The sequence below is a fragment of the Barbus barbus genome, assembly GCF_936440315.1.
Source record: "Barbus barbus genome assembly, chromosome: 20".
In the NCBI taxonomy this organism is placed as follows: Eukaryota; Metazoa; Chordata; class Actinopteri; order Cypriniformes; family Cyprinidae; genus Barbus; species Barbus barbus.
Window position 1 is genome coordinate 9,899,467 of NC_136748.1, and position 13,441 is coordinate 9,912,907.

General features: G+C 38.1%; 1 protein-coding gene across 2 annotated transcripts in view; it reads left to right on the forward strand.

The window, feature by feature from the left end:
- Positions 1–13,441, forward strand: part of LOC306886233 (uncharacterized protein) — a 30,121-nt gene that overhangs the window by 12,159 nt on the left and 4,521 nt on the right. Inside the window, exons 5-9 of one of the 2 annotated variants that reach the window (XM_079443181.1) lie at positions 6,355–6,385; positions 6,776–6,884; positions 10,236–10,396; positions 11,966–12,095; positions 12,871–12,897. In XM_079443181.1, coding sequence (XP_079299307.1) covers positions 6,355–6,385; positions 6,776–6,884; positions 10,236–10,396; positions 11,966–12,095; positions 12,871–12,897 — 458 coding nt within the window. The remainder of the gene's footprint in view (positions 1–6,354; positions 6,386–6,775; positions 6,885–10,235; positions 10,397–11,965; positions 12,096–12,870; positions 12,898–13,441) is intronic. The other variant, XM_079443182.1, reaches the window with a different exon arrangement.

Consider the following 13,441-nt stretch of genomic DNA (forward strand, 5'->3'; position numbering starts at 1 on the left):
CTTGTATCAAGGTCAGTAAGTCTCTAAAAATAGTATTAAAACATGAAAATTCTCTTGCAATTTTATACCACATGCCATATATATGCATCATTCTTTCGTATCAAAATGCTTGCTACAGACGAAAATGCAGAACTTCGAACCTGATCCAATCTTTTTTTATGATGGACGAAAGTTTCAGATGCAGTGTGTAAATGTGATTGACACAATGTGAAGTCGTATTTATTTTTTAACGTGCGACAATTTCAGACGAGAATTTCAGACTCTGTGTGCAAAGACCTTAAAGGGTTAGTTCACCCAAAAATTTTAATTCTGTCATTAATTACTCACCCTCATGTCATTCCAAACCCGCAAGACCTTCGTTCATCTTCGGAACACAAATTAAGATGTTTTTAATTAAATCTTATAGCTCTTAGACCCTCCGTAGACAGCAACACAACTGCAGTGTTCTCCGGTCCAGAAACGTAGCTAGGACATCGGTAAAATAGTCCATGTGACATCAGTGGTTCAACCGCCTTCTGGGTAATTAATGACAGAATTTTCAGTTTTGGATGAACTAACCTTTTAAGGCCTTTGAAAACAAACTACAACTTTTTTTATTGTGGACAGGAAACACAGTTACATCATTGACTCAATCATCTATTTCTTGTGCCTTTTTTGTCCTAATAACTCAAAATGTGGTTGTTATTTTTAAGGTAACAAATACATTTATACTTTTAAAGGTCTGTTGATTATGACAAAATGTAGCTCAAGCCCTATGGAGTGAATAGGAAGTAGTTCTGCCTCTTGAATCTTTCAGTGTCGGGGCAGGAAGTGCTCTTGTAGCTGAGAGCTTTGCCATGTTGTGTCCGATCAAATGTCCTCTGAGGACCATCCAGAACAGTGCAAACCAACACCTAGTCATTATTAATTAAAGCAGAGCCATAATAACCAAGCTGACATATGTATTGGCTTTGAAAACATGCTGTGGACATTCAAGAGAGAAGTATGGAACAGTATAAAAACATGACATTCAGAACATTAAGAATATGTGAATGATTCAATATTAAATTCTCGACCTATATCCAAAAAAAAGCTAAATAAAGTACAAGTAATTGTACCAAACAATATTGATTCAATCAGGACCTTGTAAAGCTAAATGATCACATGAGGAAAAACTTCCATCCCAAATCCCTAGGAGATTTCTCAATATACACCCTGAGGGCAAACTGCTGCCCATCCAAATAGCACCGTTCTTCACACACATGCCAGGAGTTCCAGCCAAAAAGGAGAGTGTGCCATATCTCTGGCACGGGTGCCACATTTCCACTATAGCTCCAGTAGGAATCACAGCACATGTGTGCCCGGATTTGTTGTGACAGGTGCTGTAATGGATCCACATGCCTCAGAGATCTTGACTGAGGTGGGCTATTGCTGTCTCTTTCTGTATCTGTGCTTAAATAAAGCAAAGGTGCAGGACAGTGGGATCAAATGGAGCTTAATGCCTATGTCCTCTACTTTCTTTTTTAAACAACTGTTTCCCGATACTATATGTAAATGTGGTAAAATTAGACTTCGAAGAACAGAATCTACGTGGACAAAATATGGTATAGACCAGGGTTCCTCAAATCTTGCCCTGGAGGTCCAATGCGCTGCAGAGTTTAGCTCCAACCCCGATCAAACTCATCCATCTGTGATTTTCTAATGATCCTGAAGACTTTGATTGGCCTGCTCAGGTGTGGTTGATTGGGGTTAGAGAGAAACTCTGCAGGAAAGTGGATCTCGTGGGCCAGATTTGAGGATCCCTGGTATAGACTGTGAGTCACAGAGGATTTAGATAAAGGATGCACATTGTTTGCACATCTTTGGTGCCGGCGTAGTTCATCGTGTATGCCTTTGTTATTTAAATTGTCTGTATTTGCTTTATACATAGCCTAGGGCTTCTGTAACAGATGCTCATATGTACTGAACCCTATGAGTCATGTGTTTACCATGTGATGACTTACAGGAGGAGGGCATAATTACTCCTCATGCTGTTTATGCATTATGCATTAAATACTGCGCACAGTCTTTTTGAATGTTAGCATTCTTTTAAGAAATTACTTATTATGGGAATAATATCATTTTAAACAAATAAAAAAGTGTGAATCTAATGTTTTCATATAATTACAGTGCTGCCTGTTAATTGCAAGGAAATATATTATTATAAAATGTATTGTAGTTCATTTTTATTAAATGCAATTAGCTGAATTGTGTTTTTTTTATAATTGTGTAATTTTATAATTACTTCTATTTTGAAATATGGTTAAACTGCTGAAAGTATTGATAGGCATTTGTGGTAAACTAAGATGTAGGCCTTCTTAAATATATATATATATATGATCTATATTATGTCTATATACACTCACCAAGCACTTTATTAGGTACACCTGTTCAATTGCTTGGTAACACAAATTACTAATCAGCCAATCACATGGCAGCAACTCAATGCATTTAGGAATCTAGATGTGGTGAAGACGACTTGCTGAAGTTCAAACCGAGCATCAGAATGGAGAAGAAAGGGGATTTAAGTGACTTTGAACGTGGAATGGTTTTTGGTGCCAGAGTATTTAAAAAACTGCTGATCTACTGGGATTTTCTCACACAACCATCTCTAGGGTTTACAGAGAATGGTCCGAAAAAGAGAAAATATCCAGTGAGCGGCAGTTGTGTGAACGAAAATGCCTTGTTGATGTCAGAGGAGAATGGGCAGACTGGTTAGAGATGATAGAAAGGCAACAGTAACTCAAATAACCAGTCGTTACAACCAAGATATGCAGAATACCATCTCTGAACGCACAACATGTTGAGCCTTGAAGCAGATGGGATACAGCAGCAGAAGACCACACCGGGTGCCACTCCTCTCAGCAAAGAACAGGAAACGGAGGCTACAATTTGCATAGGCTCACCTAACTGGTCTGATGAGTCGATTTCTGCAGCGACATTCAGATGGTAGGGTCAGAATTTGGTGTAAAGAACATGAAAGCATGGATCCATCATGCCTTGTCTCAACGGTTCAGGCTGGTGGTGGTGTAATGGTGTGGGGGATATTTTCTTGGCACACTTTGGGCCCCTTAGTACCAATTGAGCATTGTTTAAACGCCACAGCCCACCTGAGTATTGTTGCTGACCAAGTCCATCCCTTTATGACTACAGTGTACTCATCTTCTGACGGCTTCTTCCAGCAGGATAATGCACCATGTCACAAAGCTCAAATCATCTCAGACTGGTTTCTTGAACATGACAATGAGTTCACTTTACTCAAATGGCCTCCACAGTCACCAGATCTCAATCCAATAGAGCACCTTTGGGATGTGGTGGAACGGGAGATTCGCATCATGGATGTGCAGCCGACAAATCTGCAGCAACTGCGTGATGCTGTCATGTCAATATGGACCAAAATCTCTGAGGAATGTTTCCAACACCTTGTTGAATCTATGCCACGAAGAATTAAGACAGATCTGAAGGCAAAAGGGGGTCCAACCCGGTACTAGCAAGGTGTACCTAATAAAGTGGCTGGTGAGTGTATGTGTGTGTGCGTGTGTGTGTGTGTGTGTGTGTGTGTGTATATATATATATATATATATATATATATATATATATATATATATATATATATATATATATATACATACAGTCAAAGGATCTCTCCATACAAGTGAAACAGACAATTGTTAGGCTTCAAAAACAAACAAAAAAATCCATCAGAGAGATAGCAGGAACATTCGGAGTGACCTAATCAACATTTCGGTACATTCTGAGATGAAACAAATGCACTGGTGAGCTCAGCAACATTAACAAGCATGGACATCAACGGAGGACAACAGTGGTGGATGATCGGAGGATCCTCTCCATGGTAAAGAAAAACCCTTTCACAACATCCAGCCAAGAGAACACTTTCCAGGAGGTAGATGTGTCAGTGTCAAAGTCTACAATCAAGAGAAGACTTCACCAGAGCAAATACAGAAGGCCAGATTAGACTTTGCCAAAAATATTTAAAAAAAAGTTCTTCTGAAAAAGCATTTTTTGGGCAACTGAAATTAAGATTAACCTGTACCAGATTGATGGGAAGAAAAGGCTTGGAACAGCTCATGATCCAAAGCATACAACATAATCTGTGAAACTCGTTGGAACAGTGTGATGGCATGAGCATGGCTTCCAGTGGCACTGGGTTATTGGTGTTTAATGATGACGTGACAGAAGCAGCCAGAAGAATTTTGAAGTGTATAGAGACATACTCTGCTGCATATGGCTGAATCAGCGCAGAAAGTTGATTGGACAAAGCTTCATAGTACAAATGGATGATGCCCCAAAACATACAGCAAAAGCAACCCAGGAGTTTTTGAAGGTAAAAGAGTGGAATATTCTGCAAGTCAATCTCCTGATCTCAACCCGATTGAGCATGCATTTCACTTGTTGAAGACAAAACTAAAGGCAGATAGTCCCACAAACAAACAACAACTGAAGTCAGCTGCAGTAAAGGCCTGGCAAAGCATCACAAAGGAGGAAACGGTGATGTCCATGAGTTCCAGGCTTAAGGATTCTCAACAATATATTAAAAATTAACATTTTATTTATGATTATACTTATTTGTCCAATTACATTTGAGCCCCTGAAAAAAGGGGGGGACTGTGAGAAAAATGGTTGTAATTCCTCAGCATTTTATGTTATTTTTGTTCAACCCCTAGAATTAAAGCTTAAAGTCTGCACTTAAATTTCATACTGATTGTTTTCATTTTAATTATGTTCTGGTGGCATACAGAGCCGAAATTATGAAAATTGTGCCAGTGTCCAAATATATATGGACCTAACTGTAAATGTATTTATAAATATGAAGTTGAAATTAAGTAAATATATTACATTTAAATATAATATCAAATTAAATTATAGATAATAAAATGATGATAATGTATTGTAATCTATCAAAATAAATGTGCTCCTTTAAAATACAACAAAATATTATACAACTTATTTAAATGTACTCTAAATTAGACTTTTTGATTTAACATTATTAGAGTGCACTTTTTAAAAACTAAAGTAAATTAAGAAACCGTTATGCCACTGTGCTCTCTGCATACTCTATTTTATTTTAAGTGGCCTTTTATTTATATTTATATATATGCAAGTGTATTAAATATTACTTTTAATATTTTTCAGTACACTACAAGTGCATGTTCAAAACAATTATGTGCACTTCCTTTTCACAAAGGTATAATATGCAACATTAACCAAGTTTTGAAATATGAACAAGAGCGTGCTGTATATTGTATCCCACAATGCAACATCCTGGCCTTCCATTGCCACTATGATGAAGTGATAAAATTTGATTAAATCATAAAATAATAATTTTTATTTTTTTAGGTCTTTGCAAGGTTTTTATCATTTGCATATTGGATATTATTACAATATAACATACTTGCATGTTTGAGTTTATTAAACTAGCATTTTGCATTTCGTTTTTTCACATTGTTTTTAAAAACAGTAGGCAGTATATTGTATATACTGCACAGTTAGCAGTATGCTAGTATTTCTTTTTGGATTCAGACAAGGTGATCTCTGTTAAGGGTTTCTCCAGTGTCAAGAGAATGGTTATATAAGGTTTTATCGCGGGTGAGAGAGATCCAGTGAATGTCACGTGTTTGCCTGACAGACTCTCTCTCATTCACACTTCCTATTAACCAAATAAACAAATAAGCAAATAAACTTGATACTAAGCCAATAGTTACGTCCTAACATGCTTTATTGTACTGACTCATACTCACATAGAGGAAGTATTATGGGCTTTGCTTTGATGATCTCTTATATATTCCATTAGATGGACTGTTATTGCTGTTGCTCACAGAACACATATCAATATTAATGATCCGTCTAGTATATTATGTTGAAATATGTGATATTATACTAGACCCTCTCTGCAAATACACTCTTATTCTCACTCTTTATGACTGTGGTAATAGAAAAAGGTCAACCGAGTCCTGAAGGCGTAATCAATGATATAGATTTGCTGATTGATGATAGAGAACATGCATGAATCTCTCTCCCATGTGCAGTAAACAGACAGACACATTCTCAGTTCAGACTGCACACTTTCATTTGTGCTTCCATGTTTTTTACGCACTATGTGCACTACACATTTTATTTGCATGAAACACTCCGAAAGGAATATTGTATCCCACAATGTGACCTCTAGAAATAATATCAATTGTGATTTTCTTTTTTAAACATTTTATTTATAATAACATTATAATAAAATTTAATTTCAAGAACAATTTCACACATGCAAAATAACCATTTTGGACCAACATTTCTAACATTTGTGTCACTCTCCATTGCTTTCAGACCCCACCTTGCTTTAGAATACAGTGGCAAGGTATGTACATTGTGTGTGTGTTTTATATATATATATATATATATATATATATATATAAATGACAATGCTTTTAAAGAGGAGAAATCTGAAGAACTGTTATAGTAATTGTCACTTCTCCATTATATTTTAGGGTCTCTTAACTAGTTGCTTATTAGCATGCATATTACTAGAATATTAGCCATTTATTAGTAGTAATTAAGCACATATTAATGCCTTATTCTACATGACCTTATTCTACATCCCTAAACCTACCCAATACCTAAACTTAACAACTACCTTACTAACTATTAATAAGCAGTAAATTAAGAATTTATTGAGGGAAAAGTCGTAGTTAATGGTGAATAAGTGTTCCCTATTCTAAAGTGTTACCTATTTTTTTCCCCCATTTAGGCCACTAAAATCCACCAGAGGGCTTTTGGAAACGATCACCCCATCACAGCCCGGAGTCTGGAGCTTTTAGCCACTGTCTATGCAGAGATCGGCAAAACAGAATATACAAGTAATGTAACTATGTGAAATGTCTTCAGTATCAAATTGGCACTAAAACATGATTTTTCAAAACAATACATCAATTAAAGAAGGCTAATTGTCCCAGGGCCGGTGCCAAGAGGGGGCATTCGCGGGCCGTGCCCCCCCAAACGAGTTACTGTGCCCGCCACTTTCCATCCGTTCCCCTCCTTGCTGAACGTGAATGATTTCGAGAGCGAAAGTGAAATCGATAAAAAAGCACACATAAGAAAGCAATAGCAAGCGTCAGCAACTGCACGCGATCACAGATTGCAAGCACGCTTTCCACCTTGACCCGAACAACCCCCCCCCCACAAATTCAAATGCCCCCCTGATGAAGGTGCCCTGGCGCCACCTGTGAATTGTCCTTATAAAAATGTACCTTAAAAAGGGATAGTTCACTCAAAAATGAAAATTAATTACTCACACTTATGTTGTTCCAATTGTTGAATAAAGTCATTATTTTTGTTTTCTTTGCACAGGAAAAGTATTTCTGTAGCTTCGTAACATTACGGTTGATCCACTGATGTCACATGGACAATTTTAACAATGTCCTTACTACCTTTCTAGGCCTTGAATGTTGTAGTTCCCTTGCTGTCCCTTGCAGGGTCAGAAAGCTCTCGGATTTCGTCAATAATATCTTAATTTGTGTTCCAAAAATTATCGATGGTTTGGAACGACATTTTCAATTTTGGGTAAACTGTCCTTTTAAGCATAATTTCTGGAAAAAAAAATATTTCATATACAGTGGGGCAAATAAGTATTTGATACAATGCCGATTTTTCAAGTTTTCCCACTTACAAAGAATGGAGAGATCTGTAATTTTCATCGTAGGTACACCTCTACTGTGAGAGACAGAATATAAAAAGAAAATCCAGAAAATCACATTGAATAATTTTTGAATAATTAATTTCCATTTTATTGTATGAAATAAGTGTTTGATACAATAGAAAAATAGAACTTAATATTTGGTACAGAAACCTGTGTTTACAATTACAGAGGTCAGACGTTTCCTGTAGTTCTTGACCAGGTTTGCACACTTCAGCAGGGATTTTGGCCCACTCCTCCATACAGGTCTTCTCCAGATCTTTCAGCTTTTGGGGCTGTCACTGGGCAACACGGAGTTCCAGCTCCCTCCATAGATTTTCTATTGGGTTCAGGTCTGGAGACTGGCTAGGCCACTCCTTAGTTGCCCTTGCTGTGTGTTTGGGGTCAATGTCATGCCGGAAGACCCAGCCACAACCCATCTTCAAAGCTCTTACTGAGGGAAGGAGGTTGTTGCCCAAAATCTAGCGATACATGGCCCCATCCATCCTCCCCTCAATACGGTGCAGTCGTCCTGTCCCCTTTGCAGAAAAGCACCCCCAAAGCATGATGTTTCCATCCCCATGCTTCACGGTTGGGATGGTGTTCTTGGGATTGTACTCATCCTTCTTCTTCCTCCAAACACGGCGAGTGGAGTTTATACCAAAAAGTTCTATTTTGGTCTCATCTGACCACATGACCTTCTCCCATGCCAAATGGTCTTTGGCAAACTTCAGACGGGCCTGGACATGTGCTGGCTTGAGCAGGGGGAACTTGCGCGTGCTGCAGGATTTTAATCCATGACGGTGTAGTGTGTTACTAATGGTAACCGTTGAGACTGTGGTCCCAGATCTCTTCAGGTCATTGACCAGGTCCTCCCGTGTAGTTCTAGGCTTATCCCTCACCTTTCTCAGGATCATTGATACTCCACGAGGCGAGATCTTGCATGGAGCCCCAGTCCGAGGGAGATTGACAGTCATCTTGAATTTCTTCCATTTTCTAATAATTGCGCCAACAGTTGTTGCCTTCTCACCAAGCTGTTTGCCTATTGTCCTGTAGCCCATCCCAGCCTTGTGCAGGTCGACAATTTTGTCCCTAGTGTCATCTTTGGTCTTGCCCATAGTGGAGAGGTTGGAGTCTGATTGATTGAGTGTGTGAACAGGTGTCTTTTATACAGGTAACGAGTTCAAACAGGTGCAATTAATACAGGTAATGAGTGGAGGATAGGAGGGCTTCTTAAAGACAAACTAACAGGTCTGTGAGAGCCAGAATTCTTGCTGGTTAGTAGGTGATCAAATACTTATTTCATGCAATAAAATGTAAGTTAATTATTTAAAATCATACAATGTGATTTTCTAGATTTTTTTATTATATTCTGTCTTTCACAGTTCAGGTGTACCTACGATGAAAATTACAGATCTCTCCATTCTTTGTAAGTGGGAAAACTGGAAAAATCGGCAGTGTATCAAATACTTATTTGCCCCACTCTATACTGCAATAATTGTTAATGCTGTAAAATCATTATAAACTGTTTTTGGATTCTTCTTTAAATGTTTAAAAGAATGTACTAATCATCTGGCCATCCAAGATAAAGTTGAGTTTGTTTCTTTGTTGGAACAGATTTGGAGAAATTTAGCATTACATCACTTGCTCACCAATGGGTCCTCTAAAGTGAATGGGTGCTATCAGAATGAGAGTCCAAACATCTTATAAAAACATCACAATAATGCACAAGTAATCCACACGACTGCAGTCCGTCAATTAATGTCTTGTAAAGCGAAAAGCTGCGTGTTTATCATAATCAAAAACTTCAAGATATTTTTAACTTCAAGCTGTTTTTACAAGGCGTTAATTGATGGACTGGAGTCATGTGGATTACTGTGATGTCTTTATCAGCTGTTTGGACTCCCTCCATTTTGACGGCACCCATTCAATGGTGAGAATCCATTGGTGAGCAAGTTATGTAATACAGTACCAAATTTGTCATAGCAAAATATCCACCTTCCACTTAGTGAGGAAGCAAGGAACTTGTACTACTACAAGTCTACTGTACATAGTTCTGTACGATAAAAACCTGCAGAGCTAAATAGCCTGAATGAGTAAGCATTTAATCCAAGCATGCACTTTCTGTCTGCAGCGTTTTAGATCTCAGGCAGAAAAGCCATGTCGTGTCTTTGACAGTTTGAGGCCAGGGCATTTTTGCAAGCAGAAATGCTTTGCTAGTTTTCTGGAGGGACAGGTCGTTCTGCGTCTTCCCTATTGCCTTTTTCCTGGACGATGAAAAATGTATTGTATAGGGCAGCAATGTGTCATGAATGTCAAACTCAGCTGCAGAGTCAGCTTTCTGAGAGAAAATGCATTCGCCACAACATATCGCCTGCGTGGCACTGTGTCATAGTTTCAATGCTAAATTATTCTCTGCTAATCGAGTTTCATCATGCAAACTGTACCGACTAGAAACAAATATGCGTGTTGCTTTTTGCTGATTTGATATCAAATATGTTGTTCTGCAGTTTGTGAAGTGCGTTTTATGTTGCAGATTCATTGGGAGAGTGTGTGTCGACTCTTTCCAAAAGGTTCGCGGCCACCGAGTCATTCAGCGACGCTCTGAGTAGCATCTCTCATAGCCATAAGGACAGACACTCTCAACTGCGACACAGAAAAGAGCCATACATACAACAGGAAACTCCTAAAACAAAGGTAAAACTGCAGCCAGTGACACTTGGTACGACACCATGATAAAGAAAACCAAAAATCTAATTGCTTAGAAATGCACTTTTTGCATTTATGTTGGGTTTATATGATTAAATTTAATGAAAGTGTAATCTGGTGTAACCGTCAAGTAAAGACACCATATACACCTGTGGTGTATATTTTACAATATACACTCACCGGCCACTTTATTAGGTACACCTGTTCAATTGCTTGGTAACACAAATTGCTAATCAGCCAATCACATGGCAGCAACTCAAGACCATACCGGGTGCCACTCCTGTCAGCTAAGAACAGGAAATGGAGGCTCCAATTCGCACAGACTCACCAAAATTGGACAATAGAAGATTGGAAAAACGTTGCCTGGTCTGATGAGTATCAATTTCTGCTGCGACATTCAGATGGTAGGGTTAGAATTTGGCGTAAAGAACATGAAAGCATGGATCCATCCTGCCTTGTCTCAACGGTTCAGGCTGGTGGTGGTGGTGTAATGGTGTGGGGGATATTTTCTTGGCACACTTTGGGCCCCTTAGTACCAATTAAGCATTGTTTAAACGCCACAGCCCACCTGAGTATTGTTGCTGACCAAGTCCATCCCTTTATGACTAAAGTGTACTCATCTTCTGATGGCTTCTTCCAGCAGGATAATGCATCATGTCACAAAGCTCAAATCATCTCAGACTGGTTTCTTGAACATGACAATGAGTTCACTTTACTCAAATGGCCTCCACAGTCACCAGATCTCAATCCAATAGAGCACCTTTGGGATGTGGTGGAACGGGAGATTTGCATCATGGATGTGCAGCTACAGCTGCGTGATGCTGTCATGTCAATGTGGACCAAAATCTCAGAGGAATGTTTCCAGCACCTTGTTGAATCTATGCCACAAAGAATTAAGGCAGTTCTGAAGGCAAAAGGGGGTCCAACCCGATACTAGCAAGGTGTACCTAATAAAGTGGCCAGTGAGTGTATGTGTTTTAAAGTAAAAAGTATATTTTAAATATCATGAATTAATAATTGATAAATATTATTAGGTTGTTTTTAGGAGTTGCACCAAATTACATTTTACAACCTGAGGTAGTAGCCTTACCTTTTCATAAAATAGACAAAATATTCCAATATTATCAGATTCTTCTTTTTCCTTCATTTTGATATCAGGACATTTGTATCATCCTGAATTGTTTGACTTTGTGCCTTTAAAAAGTCAAGGCATATTTACAGTATGAAATGCATTTTTATGTATTTTTTTACAAAATTTGTACATTTGTTACATCATTGACCCACAACTTAATGTGATTTACTCACATACTACAGGACATTCTTTTGGGCCATCATCTTTACTTGTGTAAATCACATTGTTTTTCACTCTACTTCTTCTGTTAAAATGTCATGACATTTTATTTGTAACGATCTCGTCACATAAAATGCATGTTAATGTCAAAAGGTCTTATGAATCAGGAGGTAAAGTTATAGGAATCTAATGCCGCAGTCAAATGACTTCATATTATCTCTAGCAAACATTCTCGGAGTCAATAGTTTTGTCTTTTCCGATTTCAGGTCATAAATGAAAAACTGCCCACCTCTATTCTGAAAAGGTCCAATGTGAGCAATGTGGAGTCAGACTCATCGCGCAAGCGAAAAAACGAGAGGCGGGTTCGCTTCAGAGAGCCGGAGATCACTGTTCATGGTGAGTCACTTCAAACAAACCTGCTCTAGCAGTCCCTAAAATCTCCAGAGACTCTTTGAACCATTCTTTAAAGTGGTTCTCTGCATTATTAAGAGCTGGCACTTAAAAATGGTAAAGTAAATGAAACTGTTGAAGTGGGTTGTAAAAGATTGTTCTCATTGAGGTCTGCAGTTAATGAATCCCCTCGTTCTGAAAAAAGAAAAGAAGGGATGCACAAACATACCCAAGTGATTTACTTCCAAATTAATTATACATGCAAATTAGGTAGTGTGTAATCTGTGCCAACCACACTATTATGTTAATGAATCAAGGAATTTAATTTAAGGAATTTAAGGAAGGTAGTAATTCAGGGCGCTAGTGTAGTTTGTTTAGATGCACAGTTTGTCTTTCTCTCAAGAGCTTATTTCGAAAGGCCTTATTGCAAAAACCCAGTAAGAATGAAGGTCATGTGCCTCTGTGTCTCCAAAGATTTAAGTGCGGTCACATTAGCGAACGTCCTTTGTCAGTTGTCAATGTTGAAGTGGCGTATGAACCAAGCAGCATTCTGTTCCTCAGCGCAGCGAATCGGTGTGACCAATTTGAAATTGTTGCGCAGTCTGCTTGGGGAAATCTTTTGCCCTCATGAGATGTGGATTACTATTGAAATGCCTGGATTTTGTAGAGCGGTAAATGTGGCTGCACCTTTAGTTATTTGAATGGTTATGGGTTTTACAAAGATGTTGACCAACTTGAACTCAAACCTAAACCATCCTTACCTTTTATGTTGGGTTTCCAGACATTCCGTACTATGACTGTTTAGGAGGTAAGTAAAAAAGAAATGTGTTGGACAGTGTGGTGGATCTAAAAAATGCATGATAATATGCATGATTGTCTTGCATGAAATCTGGGACTTAGAACAGCCTGATCATTTATAAGTAGCCCTTTGCTGTGGTTTTATATATTTACATGAATGGAACATGAATGGAACTACAGTTTGTTCGCCTCTGCCTGTTAAATATTACATTGAGGTATATCACGCATGTACGACCAAAAGAAAGTGAACTTTTTCTTAATTTTCTTTGGTTAAAAGTGCAGTTAGCGGTGTTAGCTCTTGTGGAATTTCCCCAGACTTAGCCAGTAAATAATGCTGCTTCTTGTGATATCAGAAATTTCCTTCTTCCCACCTTCTATAAGTCCGTAATTATGAATTTTTGAGGTTACGAGATCTTATTAAAGCCAAAATTTATGAAAATATTTTGTCAATATTAGCTTGAATAAAATGTAGTGTCCCATTCGTAGAAAACCATATTAACAATACATCTAGATTGTCAGCTAACAATTCTGGAAGTTTGGTCAAATAAATAGTT